Raw genomic sequence first — 27,351 nt, forward strand, 5'->3', positions numbered from 1 at the left:
ATATGGGACTGAAAAAATGAACTTTAATTCAAGGATGACGTAAACGTATAAGTAACCTTGAAAGAAGACGTAATGTAAAATTTGTATATACCTAATTGAATAAGCGTTGTCCCTGAAAAAAGCATAAACCATAAACGATATGACCCACTGGTATTGTGGGTAGACAGTCTTGGTAAGCTTAGTTATGTTCCTTCCATTGATAATCAAGATATTTTCTTTCTTTGAGAGCCTTTAAAGCATGATTTATGCAACCTGTCTAATGATCATGTTTATTCCGTCACGGACAACGATTATTTTTTCCGATTTTACAATAAACATTAATTGGGTCGCATCGTTCATGGTTTATGCTTTTCATGGGTCAACGATTCGAGGTGTATAACAGTACTATGGTGATTAAAGCTAATGGCCCATGGCAGCTTTCTTTTGGTTGAAACTTTATGGCCTGTTAAAGGCAGTTGATGAGTTAGTATCTATTGGCGGCAATTTCGATCAATCAAAACTAAAGAAACAACAAAGTGAATTGCAAATAATATAACTGCTTTACTTTCTACACTGAGACATCATCATTTAATTTCAGCGGTCGTTCATCTTGGCTGGTCTTGTTGTGATTGGATCTTGCGTGTGGTTTTATTTTATTACCCAGTCCACCAGAGTGCTAACCTACCCGGCCGCTGCTCTTCTGGGGTTTGGATTCTCCGCCATGTTTGTTAATGCACTTAGCTTCGCAACTGAACTTATTGGAGACAACAAAGTAAGTCCACTAGTGGGGTCTTCAATAGTAATTATTGTGGTTCATCTTTCGTCTTATTGTAAAAATAATAACCTAAACTAATGATCTGCTCGTTAACTATGGAATAACTATGCTAGTGAATAAAATAGCACTGGATCTTTGTTCACTTTATCGTGCATTGTGGATTTTATTATTTTCTGTTTGTTTAACAATCTTTTTCATTTAATCACCTCAAATCACAATGAACGATATTTACTCTCAGAGCAACTCTGGTTTCGTATTTTCCGTCTTTGGAGTATTAACAAGTCTGACTGGAGGAGCCTTGGTCAGCGCGCGTCATACAGAATTTTTTTCCTGAAGAAAGGTAAAATATTTCTTTTTATGTGTAAGACTACTGGAATCATTTGCGCCAAAGCAAACTTGTCCCTGTAAAAGGCATAAACCATATCATAAACGATATGAGTTGCTCTTGGTACTCTAAAGAGTCTTAGAATACAGTATCCTTTTCTTATGTCATCGTAGCTGTTGTCAGACACGTTAGAAATTACTCAATTACTGTTATGTTTTTTTATTAAATTTAATATTTTGCTTAAATTGTGACTGTCTACTGATAATATCGTTATATCGGGGAATGTTTGACGTTCGGTCCGCTAAATTCTCATCGTTATATCGGGAATATCGTTATATCGAAGACCGAAATATCGGGGTTCCGTCCCATACATTTTACTGTAACTTTTGCCGGGACATAGAATATTCATCATTATATCGGGAATATCGTTATATCCATGATCGTTATATCGGGGTTCTACTGTATTTATTAAGGACGTCTAACAGCCAGTGAAAGATAAAAATTCAGGGGTCTTACGATTTTGGATTTTAGTATTTTCATGACAACAGTTGTGATAACCACGAACTGTTCTCTTTGCAGTGATGCATCTGAGGACTGTGAAGAGTGTGGTGACTATGTACGACTTGTGTTTTCCATCGTACCAGGCTTACTCGCTGTTATCAGTTTATTGATTGTGTTGATGTTCGATACCTCACACAATACTACTAAGCGAAATGGTAAGATTAATATTAGCTAGTATGGAGCATGAGTGTATTCGTGGATGATGCAATATATATGAATTCGCTGTTTAACTTTCTACCCTCCACGAATCGTAAGATATATTTCGACGCTATACATGCACTGAACCACGCAATAAGTTTAAAAAAATCCTCGAGCCAATAAAGAATAAGATAAAGCTTGACATGCCGTATGTACGATTGAACTTGGTCACAGAGAAATGGCCAAGGAATGGCGGAATTAGTGAATTCTAGTTTGTTTTGGGGTGACTGCAAGAATATCAGGATCAGATTATCATGCATCAGACTTCTTTCTCCATTAATAACATGGGGTGTTAACTCATATCTGAAGTAAAGTAGGCGAACTGAGGAACTTACCTCAGTAAAAATTTTAAAATTCTCTTTCTTCAGGATCCTGTAAGAGGCTATGCACTAAATAATACTTTAATACTTTTTCCGCTATTCTGATAACACTTCTATTGTGCTGTTAGTCACAAGAAAAAAAATCATATCCTCTTTTAAGTTGACTTCAACATGTTTGTATATTGCAGGTTTAAAATCAGATGTAGCTACTCAAACAGATGCAAGTGAAGAAGTCAGCTGAAATGGAGACTGAAAGAACTGACCCGCATGCCTACTGTTTGTAAATGATGGGACACTATAATGATTACTGGTGATCTTGATGCAGACTCGTACCCAGTCGTTACTCGTTTTTGGCTACGTTCGAAGAGGATGATGGGAAGGACGTAGAAAAAGTAACGACTGGCAGAAAAAGAATCCAAGATGGCGGCCGATTTTCCCGCAAAAAAACAATGCACTTGAAGAAAGGCCATTTCAGCGCTGTTTTTTAGCTCGTAATCTTCCTTGTCCGCACGCTAATTGCTCCGAGAGTGTTTTCTGTTATTCTCGTGATGGAATCGACCACCATTATCGGGTTAGTCACAATTGCCATATAAACCAAGACGATATTCTAAACGCAGGAGTCCTTCTGAAAAATAATCACTTAGAAGAAACCCTAACATGTATAAACAGTCTTTCAAATGAGTACAAGTCAAAGGTAGTTAAGTTTATTGCTATGGCCGAATGTACTTACGAAAGGAACCTTGTTGAAACCAAGAGCGAAGGACACGAATTCCAGATTCAACACGATTCCACTAAAATATGATCATATAATCGCAAAATTATGCAGCTCAGCAACTCAAGCAGCTAAACTCTATGGCACATACCTGTAACACAAGGGTTATTACAAGCTTACGAAAAAGGTAGTAGGCCACAGATAATTATCGTTGACTCGTCAGAGTTGTGAAGTTCAATACAGACCAATGTATGGTTCCACAAGTCTAGCAGTACTGTTGAAATTGTTGTGAAATCTTTTTACGCGCGAAGTTGGTATGTTTTGTTATTAAAAGATGTAGTTCTGTATACTGGTTTCTATGCTTTTGTTTGTATATACATATGCTATGAAAACAGGGTTTCAACTTGTGAAGATTTCAAGCTATCAGCAAACAAATTCCACAATATAAAGGTCTTTTATAGGCTTATTTATATATATTTATCAAAACCACATAGCAGAACTGTAGGTGTGCACTACCAGGCCTACCTATACAATTCTTGTTGGTGTAGATGACAGCACACTTTATGATTTTTTTTTTCAAGAAGCTTGGGTTCAATTCCCAAACAAGTACATTATGGTTCTGTGCACCTATTTCTGCTCTTAATTATTATTACTAGAGCTCATAATTAAACTATATTGTGGAAACATGTGTTCTTGTAATCCATGTTCCATAATATTCTAGCCAATCGATTTTTTATGAAGAGGATGACGTTATTGTTTAGCAAGTATCTATTGTGAAGTTCTATAAATCTTCCACAAAAAAAGCTTCCATTGATAATGATAACATGCATGCTAACAAACAACAATTGTCTCTGAAATTTATTAGAGTTATTTTAATTCATGTCACATTAATTCAAGTTAATTCATTACAAGCAATTTCTGTAGAAAAATCAAATTCTGTATCTTGCAATATTATACATTATCATAGTAATTTCCCTTCCCCAAATGAACCCCACTCCACAGAATTTAAGTGTAAATATTTTAACCTAAATGTAGCTTAGTAGATTTTAATGTAAATAGTGTCTCCAATTAGTTTTTTAAAGCTAAATACCTTGACACTATAATAAAGTATCCATTCATTCATTTCATTCATTCACACCAACTATAGTAACTTTTTTACTTTGTTAACATGTTAACATATCAGTAACAATTATACATGTACTGTAATGTGTACCACAAAAGCCTTAAGCGTGCGTGGGAATTGACAAAAAATGTGAGATTTGTCATCCATCTCACTATCCCTGAATCTATGGAGGATAACTTCCAGGAAGCAGGTCGAGATGGTATGCCCTCAACATGCATTCTATAGGTTTGAGGAGAGATCAAAGATTCTAAACTCAATTTATAAGCAGAACAACAGACTTGGACCAAAAATGTCTTCAGAATATGTTAGATAGTATTGTGAAATACTGCATGCTGAGCCATTGCCTTAGATCTTGATGAGGACAGTGACAAATCACAACCATGTGGCAATTTGTGTGATAATTGCCAGAATCCAAATCAATTCAAACTTAATTAACTGTTGAACAAGCTGCATTTACCTTCAAAGGATGAAAATGTAAAAATAGATGTACTAAACAAAAAATTTCCAACGCAATTTGGGCTGGGAAAGGCCAAGTTAAAATCTGAAGGGCAAGCCATACGATTTTTTCAATAACTGATTGTCAATGGATTTATGCAAGAGAACTTGATAGATCAGACAGAGAACAAATCTGCATCATTTTGAACACTGACCGAAAAAGCATACCAAGTCAAGAATGGAATAGGCACAGTTGCTTCAAGTCTATAATAAATAAGCAAGAAAATACTAATATATACCTGTAAAATAGAGAGCAAACAATACACCTGTGAAATAATAAGCTAACAAGATATGCTAAAGTTTGCCGATTCTTTGTTTCCTGTTGTCTACTGTGTAGTAGTATTAAATTAAGACTAACTATTTCTCAGGTATATTGTTTGTGCTCAGCCATAACATTAGGAAACTTGACAACAGGTATGAGATTGACATGATTCTCTCATGCGATTTGATTTTATTGTTCAAGCCATACAACACTGGTGATGCTGAGAACCTCTACTATAATATGCAAATTCACTACTAAAATGGTATCACTTTCTGTCATATCAAAAGTATCCAAAAAATGCAAAATTTTGTCTGTGATGACTGTCCATATGAAAATAAAAACAGATAATTTGTGACAAAACTGCAATAGTGCATTTCCCTTTGTCTAAATACCACTACTATCTAACTAACATTAATTGCATTGAATCGTTAACCAAAAATTTTTTCTAAGTTCTGGAAGGGACTTGTTGTGCAGAATTTCACAGAATTTAGGAGAATGGAATGAAGAATAAAAAACTTTCACAAGGTATCTACGTAAAATACAGGGAGAATTTTCAGCTCATTCTAAGACCTTTCAAAAGACTTTTACAACTAATAAAAACATATGAAAACCATGCAGGCTTAATGCTTTGACAAATCATTTTGAAATTTTTGAAAATATTCCTAAAGTCTTATATGCAAAGAAAATTTTGGTTCCAATATAAATAGCTATGACTAGTCGTAAAGAGCACAAAATAATTATTATGAGACAGTCTTAAATGGTCACATACAAAATGATGTACAATTACAAATTAGTAGGCTTGGTGTACTTGAAGCCATCGTATTGCGAGCTGTATATGTGTACTTGTAAGAGAGTTCTACTTGATTTTGAGTGTTCGTCAGGTCTATCATCGTCTGAAAATATCAATATAGGCTGGAATTTACACAATGATCGTACTAAAAACATAAACTATTTCAAAATAGATGTAAAAACATTCCCACTTACCCTCGTAATTCAGCTCGTGGAAAGATATATCCAAACTCTCGACCTCAGCTGAAGCTGCATCCGCCATCTTGAATGGCAACAGACTTCGAAAATATTGTCATAATTCAACAAATACGAACTGTATAACGTCCAAACTTAATATTTAGTCTTGAATATACTACTCAAGAAGAAAGAAGTCTAAAAAGTTCCATAAATCGGCTGTATATTGATGCTTGCAAGAAATGTCGAATTTGTGCAAGAAAATTTTGGTTTTCTGCCAGTCGCTTCGCAAAATAAGTTCGTCCTTCCCTTGATGCCTTGCGCGCCGCTAAAAAAGCAAGAGAAGCGACTGGGTACGAGTCTGATCTTGATGTAATATAGAGCAGTTTTCAGCTGAGTTTCGTAAAACCAAAACCAAAGTAATTATTCTGGCCAATCACAAAGGACATAGACAATCCAGCGAACCAATCAAAACGCGAAGCAAATACACTAGCCGGCACGAAGCGCGGGAAAACGTGTGTGATTGGTTTTGGTTTTACTTCTGATTGGCTGATAAAGTAGCGCGAGAATTTTAAACCAATCACTGAGGGACGTAATGTAAAACCGATGCAAACGCGAATTACTTTCGACACTTGAGTGAAAACCGCTCTATCTAACACGAGACCGTATTTCATCGAGATATCTAAAAACCGAGAAGAGAGTTGTAAAAAAGGCGCGCAGCGGAGTTTTTTTTACGAATTTGGAGGTGTTTGGACAGCCGATGAAACATTGTCTCGAGTGTTTGATATGTCTTTCCAATCGAATCAAAAATTACGGAGAAAAAAAAAAAACAGCGAAATAAAATCGTAAAAATCTATGCTAATTAAGACCAGGTATCCGAAACCTCCTTCACGGTTATGATTTTCTTTGTTTTAACTTTATGAACTATTAATGAGTTTGAGAACGTATTCGCAGAACATAAAGAAAAGAAATTACGCTAAGCGTATAGTGTTGTTACTATAAAAGATCTACAGGGCCCAGTATGATACCCATCCGATCCGTATATAGTATATTTCGTTTTTTCAAAAAGGATCTCTCACTACTGCTAACGAACTTCAGTTTTAGATCAGTTAAGCTAAAATGAGGGGACAAAAGGTTAAAATTAAAAAAAAAAAGATTAACTAACACAGTTAATATACAGAAGAAGGTTATTGATCGCAAGAGGGGGACTCCTTTGTGGTGGGAGTTCAGACGCTTGGAAGCCAAAAAAGAGCGGGCGTCAATTCATCTATCATTAGGTGGGACCAAAAGGCGACACAAGACCGGACCAACTGGCGGGATATTGTGTAGGCCTTATGCGTCACCCGGCGCTCAAAAGACGGATGATTGTGATAATCTACTCCCTCCCCAAACACCTCCCCCTTTTCTCTACCTCACCCGCAATATCCCCCTCCCACCCGTACGAAATGAAACTCGGGAATTTTCAGGAATTGGCGAATTCTTTAGATTTCTCGGGTTTTCCCAGAAATTCTCGGCAATTTTTAATAGCCGTCTTTGGTGCCCAAAAATTCCCGGCAATTTTTGCGGTTTTTTGAGACGAGAATATTGACCATTAAAACAACTCTTGAGAATTCCCGGGACTTCCCAGGAATACACTTTTACACGTCCTTAAAGCCTGCATTCTCGGGAATTCTTTGGAATTCTCGGGACCTTAATAGAAACGTTTGATTCGTCCCAATTTTTTTCTTGATTACAAAAAGTTTCGTTTTTTCATTCTCCGAACATCCCAAGAATTCCCGGGAATACAGTTTGATCTCCCTCTCCCCAGTCTCTTCTCCATTTTATCCTCGATTTGCAACAATGAACAACTATGTCGCCCTTCGCGTGCAGTGCGCCAAGAATCTAAGGGAAAATAGACCGATTTTTAAAATTTAATGAGCCGGTTAAGAATTTAGGGCTTCAAGATATTTCACAGGCAATCAGTAAAACAAGCTGTGCCGACCTGGATTGGAGACCGATCTGCACGAGTCGAACATAAGTCAATTCCAGGCGAATGACGGCACTTAAACACTGATTTGCGAATTGAATGTTCATTTGACTCATACCTTTATGCACGAAAGGAGGCTTCTGCTTGGAATCCCAGATTTTCTTTACAAAATGAAGCTTCTGTTCGCAATCTTTTTCTCAAGAGAGAACGCAGACGCTTGACGTTCGAATCAAACATACCAAATTAGGCGCGCAAATGTCACGTGGGTGTTTAATCATTAATTTCAAGGACCATGATTCGTTCCGGGCTTCATGCATCGGAGAACAAATTTGAATTTCTGTCGGCCATTTTCAGCCGTTTAAGAGCTGAGAGTTGTACCATCGTTGGTTTGGGTCGAAATTCCAATTGAAATAGTGTCTTAATCGACGAGTCACCTTCAAAAGAGGCATTTTCCAGTCATGTGGATTGCAGACGTCGTAAAAGGTGAGCTTGAATTGTTTTAGGTACGTAAATGATATATCATTTGTGCGCCATGCGTCTGTAGCCGTTATAAGTTGTTTATTTCTTGAACTCCGAGGGAGAAATCGGGGATAAAATAGCGAAGAAGTACTACACAAAGGAAACGAAAATTGTTCTAGGAATCGGAACTAATCTGCGATATCGAGGGTTCGTGAAATCGGGATAATACTGAACGTACCGTAAACATTCAGTTCAGTTCAGCAGCTTGCGAAATAATTTACAGGCTGAACTCCGATTACTTTCGTATGGGAAAACAAAGTAAAGGAGTCTGGCTCGCCATAATATTTCTTAGATTGGGTTTCTTGATTATCATGCTTGCTCGAATTCACTCATTTTCTACGAAGATACATTTTCGAGTGGCATACCGTGAAATATCCCACAAGTGACTTGATTGTTCAGTATACACACGAGTGACTTTTAGGAAAAGTGTGTATACAAAAAAAATCAAGTAAAAAGAAGGAAAATTTCTGTATCCCATGAGGAAACATATTTGCTGAATTATTTTATCCCATGCCTTTTGCATATGCATACAACTGTACAACTTCAGATAGATATAAACTTAATACAAAACTTATTGTAAAGCTTTTAATGTTACCCTATCTGGTTTAGATTCCTCTGTCCAATTTTGAAAAAGCCAACAGAATAAATAAAGTATTAATAAGTTGTCCTGATGATAACACAGCTGTTTAAGTCAATGATAATTCTTGTTCTAGAATATTTGTTTTGCTTGGATGAGAGAACAGTCACAATGTTTAGCCGAATACACAACCATTCCTGTTTTTTTTTTTCATTGATATTTAGAATGTCCAATTCGAGTGATTGTTTTGCTCCATTTACATTGTATGCTGGCAAAGTTTCTCACAAAATCTTAATTGAGCTGAATGTATAGAAATAGAGTGTGCTGCCGGCTTTTGGCTGTAAAACTTGAATGCCATGAGGAACAATGGGTACTTTTTGTGGAATACATTATATAAATAATTCACAGCAAAATATGCAATGGCTTTCTAGGCTTCTGATTGGCTGTTATCTCCAAGGCACGAGATAAATACATGTACATGCCTTTAAGCCAAGCGTTCATACATGTTATTGTACATGTAGTAAGTTTTGTTTTACTATTCTGTATTTGAATATGATTGATTAAGCGGTGCTATCGAATAAGCGCTGCACTTTTACCAAAATTAATTTAATAAGCACCTTTTTCAATTAAGCGCTGCAGCACTAATTTGGGTATTTTCAGAGAGTCTGAGAAACTGTGTTCATGTTACCTCCTGTATTTCAATCGAAATAATTTTATATTACATGTATTTTAATTGTGCATTCCTAGTGTGTGTCCCCTCAGTGTTTTACTGGTAGTTGAAATGAGTGCCGCTCTCGAATAAGCGCTGAACCTTTAAAAATTAAATAAGTGGCACTGAGTGAGTGCTTAATCGATCATTTAATTGTTCATCAATCGATCACACAGCTGAGGCCTACACGGGACCAGTTTTTAATTAATCAGGTCCAGATATCAGTCTTGATAGGCCTCTGTTTACATGTATATTAGACCATTCTGGATCCAGTTTGGCATGGAAAATGGTCCAGTTTTAGATCTGAGTCGCTACCGGGCTGGTCATCCAGTCTGGTTTACATGTAGTTTGGAAGGGCTCCATTTTAGTCCCATGTAGAGTAAATGTAGCCTTTAAAGGCTTAGTGGACCAGAAATAATATTTTTAAACACATTTGAGCAGTAGTGTACATGCACTCCTTCCTAACATTTGAGGTGGTGCTGTGGCAGGACTCAAAATAATTTCCGAAGAATCTTCGGATACGATGACAGGCCAAATTCATTATTTTAAGGACGTTCGCGCTAATTGTTTATGCGCATCCTTACTGCGCACGTAATTCATGTCGCAACGTCACGCCACGTCAGGCACGAGCGCGCGCGCTGAGAAAACTTTTCCAAACACATATAGGGTTGGTAGCCGTTGCGTTAACTTCGCTTGCAGTTTCCTCTCTTAAACGGTCTGTGACCCCCACTTTTTTCGGGATATACCAACTTTACCGATAAATTTCTACTGATTGACAAAAAATGAGCGAATTTCCAATGTTGGAACTTTGTTATTTTTTCATTTTCTCCCCTCGCGCGCGACCAAATTAGTCACATTTTCCAGTCTCGAGTGTTCGCAAATCCAATTCTTTAAGGCAAGATTTTCCTTAAGGGACTTCAAAACCGAAATATATTTGTACAATAGACCCACTAAGAAAAGAAAAGTAAGAAAGTTAGCCTACATCAATTAATTTAAAATATTTTGTCGCCCGAAGCCGCTGAGGTCATATCGAGTGACGAAGTGAAATTAGAACTAGAACTATGCATGGGCTGGAAATGCACTTGATGTTTTGTAACAATGAATTTTGGATTTATCTTCATATATGTTCACTTTTTAAAAGCATTTTGCTATATAAAGTCAATAAAATCATGTTTTTGCCATTCCTATCCAATTTGTATTGTACCTCTATTAAGCGGCCAACCTCTATGAAGCGGCCACTTTTCAAAGTCCCGAGGGTGGCCGCTTAATAGAGGTCGGACTGTATATGAAACTTTTTACTCTTTTTGGCATTTGGAGCTGGAGATAAGCAAAATCCAAGCTGTGATAAGCAAATTCCAAAAAAAGGTTTTGTTTTCTATTTTGTGCATGTCAATTTTTATTATTGTGACAAAAATACAGAAATTGCATGTACATGTAGTTAGAATAGGGTAAATAACGGAGTTTCCCATATTGCTTTTTGTATGCCCAGTAGGCACTAAGCAACTCTATAACTATAAACAACTTGCTTTTTAGTGTTAATTACAGATTTAATATACACTGGCTTTTGTTGTTCATCAATATTAATTATAAAACTGTTTACAATTTTTTGCAGAAATCATAAGGGATTGATTTTCACTTCCTTTCCACTGATCACAAGAAGCAGACGATTTTGGACAATTTATCAGCTAAGAGAAATGTTTTCTTCTAATTAATCAGTGCTGTGATTTATACTTTTTTTGTATGCATGAAAATGATGACCACAGTGTAAATGTTCATGTATGAAAAGCTGAGGAACAAATTTTCTTCTATGTAATCTGACAATAAGACTGAAATAATTAAAAACTCTCACGTCAAATCTATTATTAGTATTGTAATTTGTACGTGTATCTGGGGTCAGCAAAAACCTAAACCATTGCAATGATATTTTTAAATTCAACTACTCAATCCATGCTGTGAATTATTTGTTATGGCTTTAATAGTGTGATGATTAATGATGAAAAATGAAAATGTTTTAATAAATTTAATGCTTCATCAATGAAAATTCCCTTTTTGTAGTATTTTATTAAGTCTTGACACATCTTGGGAATTCTCGAGAATTCTCAAGAATTTCGTTGATTTTAACTAATTCAAAAATTTTATTCGTGAATTTCACGAAAATTCTCGTGAATAATCGAGAAAACCCGAGAATTATTGAGAAATCTCGGGAAATCTGAGCGAATTCATTACCTTTCATTTTCACCTACTTCTGTTCCCGGGAATTCCAGAGAATTCTCGAGAATATCGAGCCAGCATTTCGTCCATTACTGTTCCCGAGAAAGCCCGGGAATTCCTGAGAATTTGTTGTGCCAATTAACGCGAAGGAATGTGAAGAAAATTCCCGGGAAATCTTGGGAATAATTCTTGTGAATTCTCGGTATTTCTGAGGATTTTTCGGGATTTCTTTGAACTTTTTTATACGGGCAGACCCCATTCCCACTCCTCAATCATCTCCCCCTTTATTCCCAGTTTTGTCACTCCCATCCTCATTACTCCCTTCCCCAATCCCCTCTCCCTTTTCGTCCTTTCCATTTCCTTTCCAACCCAAATAAATTCTTCGAGTGTTTTTAAAGCAATTTTGTAAGGGAAGTCGAAGGCTGAAACTCGCGCGAAACTCCTTCCTTAACTCTTTTTTTGTTATCGTGGACGGATCTATTGGCTTTAAATCGCTTAAATTGTGAGGAAACAGTGGTAGGATACAAGACAACACATGGTTTAGTTTGGTTAATTTTTGCCAGGGAAATAAATGAGCCCGAGATTTTCAGCGAGGATATGTAACTAGGTAACATGGGGCATTTCCTTACATGCGCGTCATGTCGAGGAAAAGCGTGCTTGCAAATACAGTCTACTCCCGATAACTAGAAACTTCAAGGGAAATTAAAAATGTTTCGAGTTATCGGGAGTTCGAGTTATCGGAAGTTGAGCACAAATGACAGGAAATAAGGGAAAAACGGTGTTTACTGATTTTCTACTCATACCGTGTTGACCAGTGTACATTTTAAACAAATTTAATTCGAGTATAGAGAAGCCAAAAGAAAAAAGGAACAATATATTTCTAAATCACTGTATAAACCAGAACGTAACGTAACATGAAACCGAATCAGCTGTGAACGTTGTAGGTTTCAAACATGTTCAAAGAGAACAACGATAAAGGCTGCTGCTGCAGAGTTTATGCGATTTACTTTTTCGAGCAATGCTAACTTAATTCGTCCTGGCGATAATCCTTAAACGTTTTCGAAGGTTAATTTGAAAGAATAAGCATCAATCTCCACAAACAAACTGAACGTCTGTAGCACGTCAAGCTACGTCAATGGCGTGGCAAAGTTTGTGTTTTAGGGTCTTTTCGGGAACGGCTCTGACGCGTGTACGTTTTTATTTCAAAATAAATAGCTAGTAAATATAACATTTTGAAGTACAGTACACTGTTTCTTTTGACTTTTTAAGTATTGACAGACATGGTTCGAGTTATTGAGGGAAAAATTATATAAAAAATGACCTGAAGGGAAACGAAAATTGGTTCGAGTTAGCGCGAGGTTCGAGTTACCGAGGGTTCGAGTTATCGGGAGTCGACTGTAGATTCAATCAATCCAGTACTAAAATTACAAAACTGGATTTTTCATGAATACAGTATAATTTTGTTCATTGTTCAGTACGTAGTTAAAATACGAAAAGTGCGGGACAAATTTGAACTAACTTACAACCACGCAACCAGGTAACAAAAAGCGCCGTTAGATCCAACAAAATTCCATCAGGTACTGAGTTTCAATTTTGCAATGCTTGTGCATGCAGATAACTGAGCAGATAATAATAATTAATACGCCTGCAGTTAAAATACAATCTTTTTTAATTAAAATTGTTTAAGTAAGTTAATCTACAACATAGCCGACTCGTGACGCAAAACATTAACTACAACACATATTCACACCTTTTCGCCATGATACAATCTTTTCTTAACTTCATCTGAAATCGATCATTTTCAATAAATACATTGGGTTAAACACTGATTTAGACAGTCCTCAGTTATAGTAAAAAATTATTTATCAAGAAAACCGCTTTTGAAATGAAATTGAGTTTAAGTCTAGGGTAAACCCAGGTACTTCTCCTGAGGTACTAATAAGCACGTGACTGTTAGCCACATGACGTCACAAACTTGTTTTCAGGAGAACTGGCAAGTGTCCTGACGTCATGTCTCTAATTTCCATGAATTCCCGGATACGTTCAGTTGTATACCGCGCAACGTCAGTTCCACATTCAATAAGCAGTATAGCACATTTGAAATGAGCTTTTTTAAGCGCCGAATGGATTGGTGGAAACCCATCTTGGTCTACAATATTAACCATGGCGCCATATTGAATGAGTGTGTGAATGCTCTCAAGGTCTCCAGCGCCGGCTGCTTTGTGTAACAACGAGCGACCACTGGGACTCAACTGATTCACATCTATTTTCTCCTTTTCAATGACTTCCTTCACTTCCGCAGCTGAATTCTCCCCAATCGCGCTCAGAAGCATAGCTGAAGGTGAGAAGGAGATTTTTCGGCCACGTTGCTTCACATTGAATGCTTGCTCCTCGAGTTTTGCCAAGGAAAATTCATTGTTATTGTTATCGCTGTGACTTTTGTTATCATAAGGAATTTTTGATTCCAATGTTCCAAAGAAGTGTTTTCGAAGTCTTAAAATGACTCTCACAAGCATAGGAACGGCTTTGTTTTCTTTCTTTTGAAGGCGGCCATCGAAAATGTCCATCTCCCCTTGCTCTTCATCCAGGAAATATCTGACTTGTGGCCTTTTGTACAGGGATGCTGATTCTTTTCGTGCATTCAACACGTATGTAGAAATGGCCTTCAGTTCCTCTCTGAAGTCTTCAGCGGAGGGAATTCCGGTCTGACATTCACATTGATACTGACACTCGCAAACACTGTCATTCATAGACAGATCACTAGTGTCCACACTGGAAGTTGGCGATGCAACTCTCATTTGCCCGGCCATGTAGTCACGCCGAAGAATGTCCCCCATGAGCTGTTCATGAAGAGATGGAGCGCGAGCAGGGCGCGGCAAGGGTGAAAGCCTGAAGCTGCGCACAAAGGGTTCGCTGTCGGACGATGACTCGTTATCTCTCAAGTATGAGAGAGTTGAAGTGGGAGGGATGTTTCTCTCCAAGAATGAACCTCCAGTTTTCGGGTTGTCCAACTGCTTTCTATCGTTATATTCGTGACGAGACAGCGAATCATTACGAATTTTCCACGGGTAGATTCCTTCGTTGTTAGAACTGACGCTTGTAAGAGAGGAATAAGAGCTCTCAGATTCTGACACCTCGAACGTTGCAGAGTGGTTAGAGGGACTGATGTTGCTTGAGGGCGTTTGGTTAGCCGAGGCTGGAATTGGTGTGTTATCAAAAAACACATCGTCGCTCAACGCTGACATCAACGGCTCTGACAATCCGCTTTCTGTTAAAGCGTCAGCCTCGAAGCGAAATTTCGAGTGCGTGACACCATCTGGAATTCTGTTTTCTGTATGATTCTGGAATGCATCTTGTCTTGAATGCGTGTGTGGTCCTCGCGCTGATAGGTCACGATTTCGCACAATTTCTTCATATTTGGGGGGTTGTGTGTAAGGTTTTGGCTGTGTCTTGTAGATGGCGGCCCTATCATTGCTATCAGTGTTAATTGCTTTGTAATCATTGTTATAGCCGACAATGCCAAAAAATTGATCATCAAGCTGTGAAATATGGCCATCGACCTCCTGGTATTGTGGTTTTGTTCTGTTTACCCGAAATAGTACAGCCTTTGAAGTTTCGCCGTTGTTGTTTACATTTCTGGAGACATCATGAACTTGTTCGCCGTTTTCCTTGCTGGCCCTTTGATTACCAGCGCCATTGTTTGTTAAAAGACTCTCAGCATCAAATCGTTTACTAGTATAATTGGCATATTCGTATCTTTGTTCTGCTGGAGCGCGATGTATTTGCATTTCAATAAGCTTCTTACTCACAGCAGCGTCACAATTAATTTCGTTCTGTTTAAAACGACGGTTTCCGTTCTGGTATTGCTCCACTTGCTGTGCTAAATAAACATCGTTTTCGTATTTTCCATTCTTCACAAGTGGTGGATAATCTGCCATTGCTTGCTGTCTGTCTGGCTCCGTGTTTGCCGAAGACGATTGTACAAACGCATCACTGAGATTTGCATTTAATGAGCCAGGATTCCTTTCATAATAGAATGCATCTCGTTCTCCTAAAGTGTCAACAAAATCGTAATTTGTCTGATCGTGCTCAGATTGCTCGGAATCAACATAAATCACGTTGTAAGACGATTGGCTGGCTTTTTCGGTGTAAAAAGCGCTAATATCAGATGTAAAATCACTTTTTTGTTTGTAGTCCGTGTATTTCTCGCTGTCACAGTGCATTGAATCTGAAGAGTGATTACAAAAGTGATCAAATGTTGCCTCATCGGAAGAATGCGTTGATTGAGTTGTTGATTCTTTGAACAAAGGTCTCAATTGCTTTACCACTGCCCTCTGCTCCTTAATTTCGTCGTCTGCGAAATGAGTTTGAAATCTTTCAGAAAGATGTTGAGTACTATGTTTATCAATTTTTCTAAATGAGTTTACATCATTAGGGATGATACCTTGAGGTGACCCTTTAGCCGTTGCTATGCCAATTGTTAGGCCATATTTGCTGCTTGCAGACGGCTTATAAACTTTGCGATCTGTAGAGACCATGCGTTCTTCTTGATCGTATTCAATGTCGAAAGCGCTTCCTATATCTCGTTGCCCTTCAAACAGATCATTGGCAATGGAATGCGATCCTCTTGAATTAAGTAAACAATCTTCCGAGGGAATTATCTCGGAAACACGTTCATTCCACTGAGTACACATTTGCTTTTCGCTTGTCCCAAATCTGCTTTGGCTCGGTATCGGTATCACCTGATTTGCAAACGATTTTGGCGACTTAGTAGCATTTGGTATGCTTAAATCCCGCTTGTTTCCGTCGAGCTTGTTCTCTGTGGCGCCGTCTTTATCGCCGTTAAATGCGTCTTCACTAGTGACATATTTGCACGCATTATCATCCATTTCTGACCATCTGAAAGTTTGTTTTTCCGCTGGAAATGAATAACAGTCATTGTCTTTGTAGCTGCCGACGGGAATAATGAGATACGAAGTGCTGCGCTCGAGCTCGTTTTCTGAATCTTTAGAGATCGTATCATCACGGTGCGAGTCGTTGTGTTCATCGTCGCTGGAAATCGGTTCTGAACAGCTTGAACCAGAGATGTGCCTTCTCTCAAATTTCTTGATCGCCGCTACTGATGCCGCAGATGAGGTGTCCTCTTGGAGCAGAGTGGCTGCCAAGTCTTCTTGTAATGCTAAACTGGTTTCAAGCTTCCTTTCTAACTCCTCGATTTTCCAGGAAAGAAAATGTATCTCGTCTAGAATCTTGTCATCACTTGCCATCCTTGGTGAATTAGAAATTCGCAATCCAACAAATGTTCATCTCGGTATAAATATTCATTTTTTAACATCAACTGATCACCGAACACGAATTAAAACAAGACATGTATAAAATTTCGTTTTGTTGCAACAATTTTGCCTTTCTTCAAACGGTTACAATACAAAAACATGGTATCGTTTCCTGCCCAAAATGTCGAAGACTGTCCCAAAACAGAAACGATCGTCAAAGACGCGGGTGATGATCCTCGTGGGACACATGCAGGCCCTCCTGTTGTGTCAACCACATTGTCATGCGCGTTGACGCGAAATGGATTACGTACATGTACTTGTGAATTGATTGTAAAGGGATAACTGTACTGCGAACAATGGCTGACAGCTGTGATCGTAGCGCGGTCTTTCTTTCTTGTAGAAAGGATTTTTCAAAATGCTGTTTGCTGAGGCACGTTGTTATCGATTGTTGATCTGAGAGATCTGAGAGGTCTGAAAATAATCCTTGTCCATCAGCACATACTTGTGAAATGAGATGTACTTTGTTTTAGTGACATTGTGTCACACGTGACTGCTTCGCTACACTCATTACGTTTACACTCTCATTTTCGGCATAATTTAATTCCTGCACGAATCGAAAAACGACGTTACGAAACTACGGACGAGATCATGTCGACAACATTATTACAACACTGAAATCTATCAAAGTTGTCTTGTCTCCCCAGGAAAAAAGAGTCGGGAAGGTGTGAATGAAGCCACGAATCGGCAATTCTTAAAAAATTGGAAATTGGCACAAGATATTCTAGCCGATACGCTGCAATGACCTGCAATCAATCTTTCCAAATCTGTAACATACACTGAATTGTTTCTTTAGTTAGGTTAGCTATAATTACCTCTTCGCACCACCTCGTTGGATTTTTGGACCTTAGAAAACTATTATTTTGAGGCTTTTTTTATAAGGTAATTTTAAAAATCTACGGGTAAGAAGGTTCCAGTAATTTGACTTATTTTTGTGCCCCTGTTGAGGTATTTTGCAGCCTGAGCTCATCTTCATTATTTGACACTAATCTTTTTTACAGGTCTAAGTGTTCTTATCACGCACGGAACTTTTAAAAGTGCGATGAACACCTGACAGGACACCTGACAGGATAGTTTGTTGAAAGCTAACGAACCAACTGAGCTAATTTGCGTGAAACTTGAGTTACTCAACGGCTGTTGTAAGAAGTTGACGTTTTGAGCAATTGCCCTTTGGTCGTGAAAGCTGACAAGCCTAACGAAACAGAAACCTTTGGGCCGTTGGTGCCAAGTTGCTGACCACAACAGTGATAAAGCCCCATCTTACTTGTTAAATCTTGTCATACACGCTGATACGATTAATGACAAAAATCGCAAAGAATTCACGCCTATCAAACTCTTCCCTGTACTATCTCTATAAAAACGTCAATCAAGAATGCTGGAATGGCGTTATCCTCTTGTCAAAGGAGATTTGAAAAACCTCAAACTGATTAAGTTAAAGTGTAGCGCTATTTAAAATAAAATAAAAAAAAAAATGAAACAAATTGAACTGAACTGCAGTTCCCAGTGCTGTATGTAATATTTGCATCGTTCTAATGGAGCCCTAGAAATAATGGACATTTTATTCGATGTTTTACAGATACTGATAAATTACGATCGGAAATTTGACGAGTTGTTTTCTTTTTACGAAACCTGCAAAGGCGAGGAAAAATGCGAGCAATGAAACGAGAATGTTCTCACGTATTATCTATAAATCACTGAATAAGGAATTTATTCCACTATATTTTTCTGTGTTTTTTTTTTCTTCTTTTTTTTTAACATCCGATGATCAGGGATCACGCTGCGACAGTGCAACACGCTCTTGTGTTTTGGTCAATTGACCTGACTGTGAAATAATAATAAAAAAGATATCTTTTTTTCTAAATTTTGAAAAACATATCCATAAAACCCACCACAGGCTACGTAAGTCGTCTGCAGTTTGTCAACTGTTCCAGTTAGCCTCTCATTAAAAGGCGTGAGATCTCAAACTTTCATTGCAGCAGGCCGGGCACCCGGGGGGAGGGTACTCCCATAAATTTCGGATAGGGGTGTGCCGCCAAGGTTCTTAAACCCTGACCCTATTTAAGGATAAAGAAAGCGAAAATTGATACCCTTTTTAAGGCCCAAAACCGAAAAATGACACCCTATTCAAGGGGAGGAGAAGCGTTCCGTGACGACCCAAATAACGGCTAACCGCGCACGGAAAGACACAAATCTTTATAAAATCGCTTTACTAATACCTGAACAGAAAATTCAGTTTTAAGAAGCATTTTTTTGGGGTTAATCGGGCGTTTATTTTAGCTTATAGAATTTAGGTACCCTATCTAAGGATCACACCGGGAACACATTGCCAAAAGGAGCAAAAATGATACCCTATTTAAGGACCAAGACTCCCAAAAACCATACCCTATCGGGCGGCACATACCTATATAGGCCACATATGGGAGTACCCCCCCCCCCCCCCGGGGCCGGGCACAACGTGTGCAAAGTGCAAACCGCCCTTCTGGAAGATATATAAAGCGCAACGCGTGTTTACTCTCTCATCAATTCACAATTCCGAGCTAAGAGTGGAATTAACCCAGCCCAAAAATAGTATAGTCCCAGTATACCTTATCAATGTCATTTGAAGTTCATGTTAATTTTACACCGTTGCACTTGGGTAGTTAACCTTCAAAAGACCCCTTTCTCAGCTCTAAATTTATCTCTCTTTTCTAACTGCCTGTTTGTTTCGGGGGCGGGTTTTGTGAGCGCAAATGGAGAGTACGCGCGAGGTGAATTTCTCTCCACACGAAGTTTCCACGCACGCGCCTCCTGCAACTCACGCCTGACGGGTTTCTAAGCAACAGAGTACTCATCGCAGTAAAAAGGTATCGGTGTCCCGTTGCTCACTATCCTTGCTTTTTTTAAAAAAAAGGAATTGCACGTTTGCAAATATTGCTTGGTAAAGTTAATTGTTTTGAAAGCTGAGTTAAGCCTGTATTGAAACAGAAACAGGGGCACCGCATTTTCCTGTACAAAAGGCAAGCCCCGGCTGAGCAGTGTAACAAGCTAGCAAGACTGTGCTTCCGTTTTTCTGTCACTGTTGCAGAAAGATTTGTCTTGCAGGGAACGTGTCACCTGTCAGGTTCTGATCCGCCCCGGCGAATTTGTAAGCGTTTGTTTGCTTTACTCTTTTCTGTGCATTTTCCTTTTTAAAAACGAGTACAAAAGTTTGTTAATTGATACACAGTGACAGCCCACTGTGAAAGCTAATCAACATTTCAACTGGGAATTACAATTCATTTCCACACGTACGAAATACGAACTATGAAACTGAACCGATCTAAATTAGACTCCATATTCTGCATGTGAAACACAGAATTTAAATTTTGCTGCCTTCTACATGTACTGAAAATTTCAAATTGAGCTTCGCATTTTCATTTGTAATACCTGCATAGTATTCAACCGAATTAAACGAACTGCGGCTGGGACTTTTTTTTAATAATAGTCCTTACATTTCTAATTAAAATGCCTGCGGAAAAGAAATTTTATTCAGGAAACTGTTGAAATCATTTCCTACCATTTTCTTTAGCCTGCGAGAAATAATACTCTAGCGTCGAGAACAGAATTTTGTTCACAAAAAAAATGCAAGGTACGATGTCGCTTCTACATTCATTGTTTATTCAGAAGAAAAAAATGACGAACATGAATATATTTACCAAAAAACAAACAATCTACACGTGAAAGGAACAATCGTTTACTTAACCAAATTTTGTACTATTTTTAATAATACAAATATCTCGATTTTGTCTTTTTAAGAGAAAATCACAAACTTGTAGCCCCAAAATTCGCGATATTTCATCGCTGTAGGAAATACTAAGACTAAAAGCCATAATATAACAAAGACTTGGTGTAATTTTGTTAAATACATGTACATTGAAACGCGCTTTTGGCGTATGGACAATATGGCCTTTAAACCGACCGGCGATTAAAAGGATAGCCATGCTTGAGCGATCTTAGTCATTCAGACATTGGCTTCAAAAGAGCGATAACAACTCTTTGATAAAACCTGAACGTCTTCGTATTCTTGCAAGCGCTGCTTTGTGTATTCCTCTACGCTCGCTCCTGACTCGATCAAAAGCACAATACACTCGAACTGGCGCATTGAAATTGCAAAATTGATTGCTGGGCGATTTCTGGAGTCCCTTAAATTAACATCGGCTGCATGAGTTAGTAAAGCCCGCACGCAGTCAACAGCACCGCGCTGTACAGCTCGATGAAGCGGAGGAAATCCGCGCGCATTTTTACACAAATTCACATCGACCTTGTGAGTTGTGATTATTTCAATTAATTCGCTAGCTGCGTTTTCCTCGATAGCAGAAAACAAAAGTACATCGGCGGGAAAAGAAACCTGTTTTTGTCTCGAATCTCTTTCACGGTTCGTAGTTCGGTAACCATTACGAGGTAATTGCTTTTGTCTACATTTCAAAATACACTTGTAAAATTTCTTAGGACTCGACGTCCATTCTCTTATAGTTTCTTTCTTTTCTTTGGAGAAGATTTCAAGCCTGTGTTTAGCTTTAAAGCTTGTAAGTTTGTCGATGTCGTTAAACCATTTCCCTGAAGTTGGACGCATATCATTCAAGCCATCAACACTTCCACTTGCTGTATTTTCTTGCCCTTCTGTGTGTGACTCACTAAGTGAAACCTTAGAATCGTCCGCGATTGAACTATTCACCCGGCGCTTGAAATTCGGCGAGCTATCGCCTTTTCGTCGAAAGCACAGTTTTTCGCTCTCAACAACAGGCATGTTCAAGGGTAAGGTGATGCTTTGCGCTCCTTTGGTTTTGTGCGCTGGAAGTGAAGTATATTCAATTCCTTCTTCCAAATAGTCCGATTGTCGAATGGCGTCCGCATCGAAATCCTTCAGCTGGAATTTCAGAGTTGATAAATATGGTGGCATGGTTCCCTTTTCGTCGCTTTTGCTTTCTTCTTGATTCGCGTCTTTCTCTGTTGAAGTGCTCCTTGTCTTGTTTTGAATCGAAGGTTCCACTTTTATTGTCCTTGCTCTGCCTTTGAGAATGGGCATCCCAATATTGGCTTTCTTTCCCTCGAGATGGCCTTCATAGTTGACGATCTTCAAATTGTAATAAATATAACCAGAAACACATTATTCAAATGTAGCTGTAAATATCCCTGCTCTAACAATCTTCATTTACTTAAGCTCACTATAAAATTAATCTTCGCCGCTCGGTCAGGCCTCAGTGTTTCGAAACTACTATCCAAAGCCTCTCGGATATTTTACGTCTACATATCAAGTTTCCAAAATTGTCAAGATCACTCGCAGATGAATTTCCTGTCGAAATGCCATCTACTCTAATCAAATGTCACGTCAGCTTGCCCTGAATTTACCTTTTAGCTGCGATTGTTCGTCACTCTATAATCCAACACGACTGTTCAAACATCACGAAAGAGTTCACGAACCACGAGTGGCAAAGGCTATATTGCAAATTAATGACATTTCCCTAGGGAAAAGCTGTCATCTTACAATTAGCATGAATGACGGTATAAGCAAATTGATTGTTTTATTAGCTTAGGCACAATATATGCGCCAGCAAAATGCAGCAACAATCGCATCCCATCAAGGCTTAGTGTGGTTTAGTTTTCATACATTTGCTGCGTTTGGAGTGAAGCGTATATCAAACACTATTTGTTGTGGTTGTTCCGTGACAACTGCTCTAATATCGTTTGATTTATGCGCAAATTAACGCCACGAGCGTGTTGGACGGCGTGAGTCGCTAAACCAATCAAGTACTCACTCATTATATGTGTCTAATAAATAAGTGCTAATCACGCGAGACGGGCGTCACAGTTTCCTGCGGACAATTTCCAAAATTTTGTAGAGTGAACTTGGCTTTCTTACTATAATACTTGATTCGATGCAAATTAATTTCAAAGTGTTAAAGACTTGCCACGTCAATATATTTTCACGCCACAAGTTGTCCCCGCAGAGGTCAGATAAGAGTTCGTGTTTTCCGCACGTGGGCACACGTTGCCAGATCACATACGCGCGCGCTTTCGGGAACATCATCTAAATGTGTTTGAGGGCTAATTTCTCATTTCTATCATTGACTCTTCGACCGAGTTCGTCAATAGGAAGAAAAGTAAAACTGCTTTGGATTGTTTTTGCATTTAAGGGGGTTTGGGGAAGTTTTAATAACCGCTAAAAAAAACTGAAACGGACCAACAACAATGAGGTGAATAATCTTTAATTCAAATCTGTGCTATCAAACATATTGCCCGTAGCTGGCAGTTAAATCAGTATCGATCACGCAGCATCAGATTTATTATACGCGTTATCAGTAAGCCGCTAACGGTTTTTACGTCAGACCACACAATCTTTTTGTCACGTAACATTCTCGCCCAAGAACGAGATTAAAACAACTAAGAACCTTTGCATTTTCAGTTTAAAAACCGATTTAATCGCCTGGTTAGTCTGATTGATAGATATCACGCTAGTGCTTTAAGGTACGTGTAATAAATCTAAGTACTCACAGTAAAGTACACTGCCTTATTATAAGTGCATTCTTCGTAACTAGAAAATATTCCATTATTCAGGCAAGCCAGCCGAGTGTAAAATGGCCATCTTATAAGACGTATATTATAATGGCCATCTTATAAGACGTATCTTATAATGGCCATCTTATAAGACGTATCTTATAATGGCCATCTTATAAGACGTATCTTATAATGGCCATCTTATAAGACGTATGTTATAATGGCCATCTTATAAGACGTATCTTATAATGGCCATCTTATAAGACGTATCTTATAATGGCCATCTTATAAGACGTATCTTATACACCGATTTCACAAATGGCGGACGCGCGGAAAAAAACTGGTACGAGACATGAAAACGAGGCGTTTTAGGATAAACAACTTTCGTGTTACAAGGGGAAGAGTGAAAATTACGCGAGTTCTGAAGTTTTTGTTTGTTAAACGGGGAAATAGACCGTTTTCCTTCCAAGTTTTCGAAATTAAGGAATTCTTAACGAGTTTACAGTCTAGTAATTATTCTTGTTTCCGTGTTGCATACAGAAAGGGACCGTAGATCTGCAGGGAAACAGAGTTAAAGTTTTTGTTTTCCAAAGGAGCTTCGACAACTGTTGGCCGGTAAAATTTTACACGGACCGACATCGAAACTAATTTTCAGACGCTGTCAAGGTACATTCCTTTCCAGACGCTGTCAAGGTAGTTTCTTTTCCAGACGCTGTCAATGTATGTCCTTTTCACTTTTGTGAAAGCAAACGAAAAATGCTAACTCTGTCTCCTTGCGGATCTTTAGTAGAGCACGAAGACCGGCTTTGAAATAACAGCTGCGTTATGGGGACTTGACAAGTCAAACTTCAACTTTAAGACACCTTGTTCGGTCACATATCCTTTAAGCAAATTTTATTTACTATTATTCCTTCGCTTTTTAATTCTTTTTATACTTCATAAAATACCTTTGTTGTGCTAAGGCAAGTCGTTGAAATGTTGACAATTTTAATTTTAATTTTAATTAAAATTAAAAAGACGGAGACTACCGGTATTGAATTCCAATGCTATGATATGTTTCTTCTTTGTAATAAACCATTATATTTGAAAATACTTGATAAATAAATAAAAATCGCCTCCAATAATCTCAGCTTTATATAAATTAATGCGGAAGGCGTAAAAGCTTGTAAAATGAAGCGAAAGCGTGTTCTATCAGATGGACCTTCGTCGTGGTTGCCTAGCACGTGATTAATTTCTTCCCGAGATTAAATTTCATGTCGTCCGACGAAGTATTCCAGTAGATTTCATTAAATTTACAGAATTAATAGCATTATTTTCCTTCATGACTTGGGGAACATTGTGATGATCTTGTTCACTGAGGATTGTGTTGAACATTTACTGTCCGCTTCACTTTAAATGTAAATCCTTTGCGTAGAGCCAACTGATGTTTTATGTTTAATCGAATTAGCCGCTTTAGTCTGTCTGAATTATTTGAATACAATTTTTTTTCTAAAATGCAAAAAATCTACCCCTACTAATTCCCAAAAAACTACTAAGTTGATTGAGAATAACACGATTTTATTGATGCATTTCAGGTACGTATAGTGATCACGTATGGTTATTTCACCAGAAAAAAAATAAAGAAACCGGCCCGAAAAATCATTGTTACGCATTTTTTTCACAACGTACACTTATGTTTACAAAGGCAATACATTTTGGCGTGTTTAATTTCGATATTCTTCAATGACTCACCAAAATCCTTAAGAAAATGTGTACACTCGTCTGGATACCGGAGCTTTCTTGATGAAAATCTACCCCTACTAATTCCCAAAAAACTACTAAGTTGATTGAGAATAACACGATGTTATTGATGCGTTTCAGGTACGTATAGTGATCACGTATGGTTATTTCACCAGAAAAAAAATAAAGAAACCGGCCCGAAAAATCATTGTTACGCATTTTTTTTCACAACGTACACTTATGTTTACAAAGGCAATACATTTTGGCGTGTTTATTTTCGATATTCTTCAATGACTCACCAAAATCCTTAAGAAAATGTGTACACTCGTCTGGATACCGGAGCTTTCTTGATGAGTCCGAGGTTTAAAATCTTTGGCCGCCCGCCGTATTTCAAGCCATGTGCAGCCCAGGGTTTTGCTTAGAACCCGAAACAAAACGACAAATATTAGACCGCGAACTTATTTAGACCTCGGTAATCTCGAAATCAACCTAGAAAGCGATCTAATACCCCCATTTAACGGTGGAGAGCTTCAAAACTCCTGTAATTTCCCCTTTTCTCCTTGTAACACGAAAGTTGTTTATCCTAAAACGCCTCGTTTTCATGCTTCAGTACCAGTTCTTTTCCGCGCGTCCGCCATTTGTGAAATCGGTGTATAATGGCCATCTTATAAGACGTATCTTATAATGGCCATCTTATAAGACGTATCTTATAATGGCCATCTTATAAGACGTATCTTATAATGGCCATCTCATAAGACGTATCTTATAATGGCCATCTCATAAGACGTATATAATCGACTACGGTCAGCCTGGTGATCAATGATCGTCAATTCGGTGACGAATCAAAAAGTTACAATGTAGTGCATATCATAGTGGTATATCAACCACCATTAATATTTAATGAAGGTTAAGCAAGTCACCGATCAAGAAAAATCACCAGTAGAAGCTTGAAGATGGCTAGATGTTTCTTGATCTGCCCGAATTTGTCTAGTTCTTATGGAAGAAAACAAGAAGGATCACTAATTTGAGGTCCGAAATAGCGGTGCTCAAGGACTCCAACTAAAGCTCCATGACACCAAATATCTCCATAATAAAGGCTTGTACAGCCGCTATCGATTAGCGAGACCTTCTCGTGATCATAAAGGGTGGACCAAGCTATGCCTATAAGTGAAATTAAAAGTACAGTGTGTGTAGAATACCGTGACATTAAATAAATTGAGATAGTAAAAGTAACACCATCATCATCAACTGCATAAATCTGTCGAAGAGTTTGCATTGCTGCCACGCAACGGGGTTTTATCATGCTGCAACAAGAAAAAATCCAGGATTAAATTGGTCTTACAGAAAAAACGAATATTAAACTCGTAATCGACTTTCTATAAGCTCTGTAAAAGAATAAAAGTTTTTTTTATCAAATCTTCTTATTATCAATTAATGAGGTCTGGTTGTAAGCCCACTGCCTAGATTAAAAGCTAAGTCTCTGATGAACACGACTTATATAGGAATTTCTTGTGAGAAAAAAATAATTATTTAGTTGAGATGTAATTAACAAGATCATTTAAAAACCTCCGTATAATTTGCTCTTGTGGCCATGGGATTATCATTGACGGGATTCCACACAATATATTCTGTACGTCAATGACTTACTCGGTTCCTTATATCAGCAATGGCAAAATGATTTCATGATGCTGATGCTATCCAGAAGGTATGGAAGGTAGAACCCCTGATTATAATTCCACACGACTTCCCCCCCCCCCCCCCCCTCAGCCCCCCTCTCTCATCCAAATATCCGGTTACACATAACTTCCTATGGTGTTGTTTAAATGGGAAACTACCTTATTTCTAAATAATAAAGATAGTAAATTTTAAGCTCGGTTATTAATAATGAAAATGAAGCTTTTTAACAATGACACGAGCATGGGACAACTAGACTCTGAGTCCCCGACGGGAGTTGAACCAATGGCCTTTCTTTGTCCCATGCTCGTGTCATTGTTGAAAAACTTCATTTTCATTATTTTAATAATATCACCGAGCTTAAAATTTACTATCTTTATTATTTACAACACACTTGATGATTTCGACATTGCTGAGCCT

At 38.1% G+C, this 27,351-nt stretch overlaps 4 protein-coding genes and 2 long non-coding RNA genes across 6 annotated transcripts in view; 2 read left to right on the top strand and 4 right to left on the bottom strand.

Moving 5' to 3' along the window:
- The window catches only part of LOC144643058 (uncharacterized), a 26,824-nt gene extending 23,607 nt beyond the window's left edge, over window positions 1-3,217 (top strand). Inside the window, exons 10-11 of the mRNA XM_078502193.1 lie at window positions 1,659-1,795; window positions 2,347-3,217. Of these exons, the coding sequence (XP_078358319.1) occupies window positions 1,659-1,795; window positions 2,347-2,399 (190 nt within the window). The 3' untranslated portion in view covers window positions 2,400-3,217. The remainder of the gene's footprint in view (window positions 1-1,658; window positions 1,796-2,346) is intronic.
- Window positions 3,218-4,905: 1,688 nt separating this feature from the next.
- LOC144643065 (uncharacterized) lies at window positions 4,906-6,081 on the bottom strand. The gene is made up of 2 exons (XR_013568843.1): window positions 5,735-6,081; window positions 4,906-5,643 (listed from the first exon to the last, which is right to left on the bottom strand). It is a non-coding gene; the product is annotated as an uncharacterized LOC144643065 (long non-coding RNA).
- A 1,756-nt stretch (window positions 6,082-7,837) lies between these two features.
- On the top strand, window positions 7,838-11,343 carry LOC144641795 (uncharacterized). Its single transcript, XR_013568622.1, has 2 exons — window positions 7,838-8,162; window positions 11,097-11,343. It is a non-coding gene; the product is annotated as an uncharacterized LOC144641795 (long non-coding RNA).
- Window positions 11,344-13,352: 2,009 nt separating this feature from the next.
- Window positions 13,353-17,551, bottom strand: LOC144643066 (uncharacterized). The gene has a single exon (XM_078502205.1). The coding sequence runs from the start codon at window positions 16,960-16,962 to the stop codon at window positions 13,663-13,665; it is 3,300 nt and encodes a 1,099-aa protein (XP_078358331.1). The 5' UTR covers window positions 16,963-17,551; the 3' UTR covers window positions 13,353-13,662.
- Window positions 17,552-20,721: 3,170 nt separating this feature from the next.
- LOC144643067 (uncharacterized) lies at window positions 20,722-22,502 on the bottom strand. Its single transcript, XM_078502206.1, has 2 exons — window positions 22,393-22,502; window positions 20,722-22,117 (listed from the first exon to the last, which is right to left on the bottom strand). The coding sequence occupies exon 2, from the start codon at window positions 22,067-22,069 to the stop codon at window positions 21,005-21,007; it is 1,065 nt and encodes a 354-aa protein (XP_078358332.1). The 5' UTR covers window positions 22,070-22,117; window positions 22,393-22,502; the 3' UTR covers window positions 20,722-21,004.
- Window positions 22,503-24,579: 2,077 nt separating this feature from the next.
- LOC144643068 (uncharacterized) overlaps window positions 24,580-27,351 on the bottom strand; it is a 58,420-nt gene continuing 55,648 nt past the window's right edge. Inside the window, exon 34 of the mRNA XM_078502208.1 lies at window positions 24,580-26,561. Within this exon, the coding sequence (XP_078358334.1) occupies window positions 26,557-26,561 (5 nt within the window). The 3' untranslated portion in view covers window positions 24,580-26,556. The remainder of the gene's footprint in view (window positions 26,562-27,351) is intronic.

The sequence above is a fragment of the Oculina patagonica genome, chromosome 2 (genome assembly GCF_052425735.1).
Source record: "Oculina patagonica isolate OP01 chromosome 2, crgOcupat, whole genome shotgun sequence".
NCBI classification, from domain to species: domain Eukaryota; kingdom Metazoa; phylum Cnidaria; class Anthozoa; order Scleractinia; family Oculinidae; genus Oculina; species Oculina patagonica.

What these genes read in the sequence shown, in the direction of transcription:
- LOC144643067 (XM_078502206.1), bottom strand. Translation starts at nt 22,069, where the DNA reads ATGCCCATTCTCAAAGGCAGAGCAAGGACAATAAAAGTGGAACCTTCG.
- LOC144643066 (XM_078502205.1), bottom strand. Translation starts at nt 16,962, where the DNA reads ATGGCAAGTGATGACAAGATTCTAGACGAGATACATTTTCTTTCCTGG.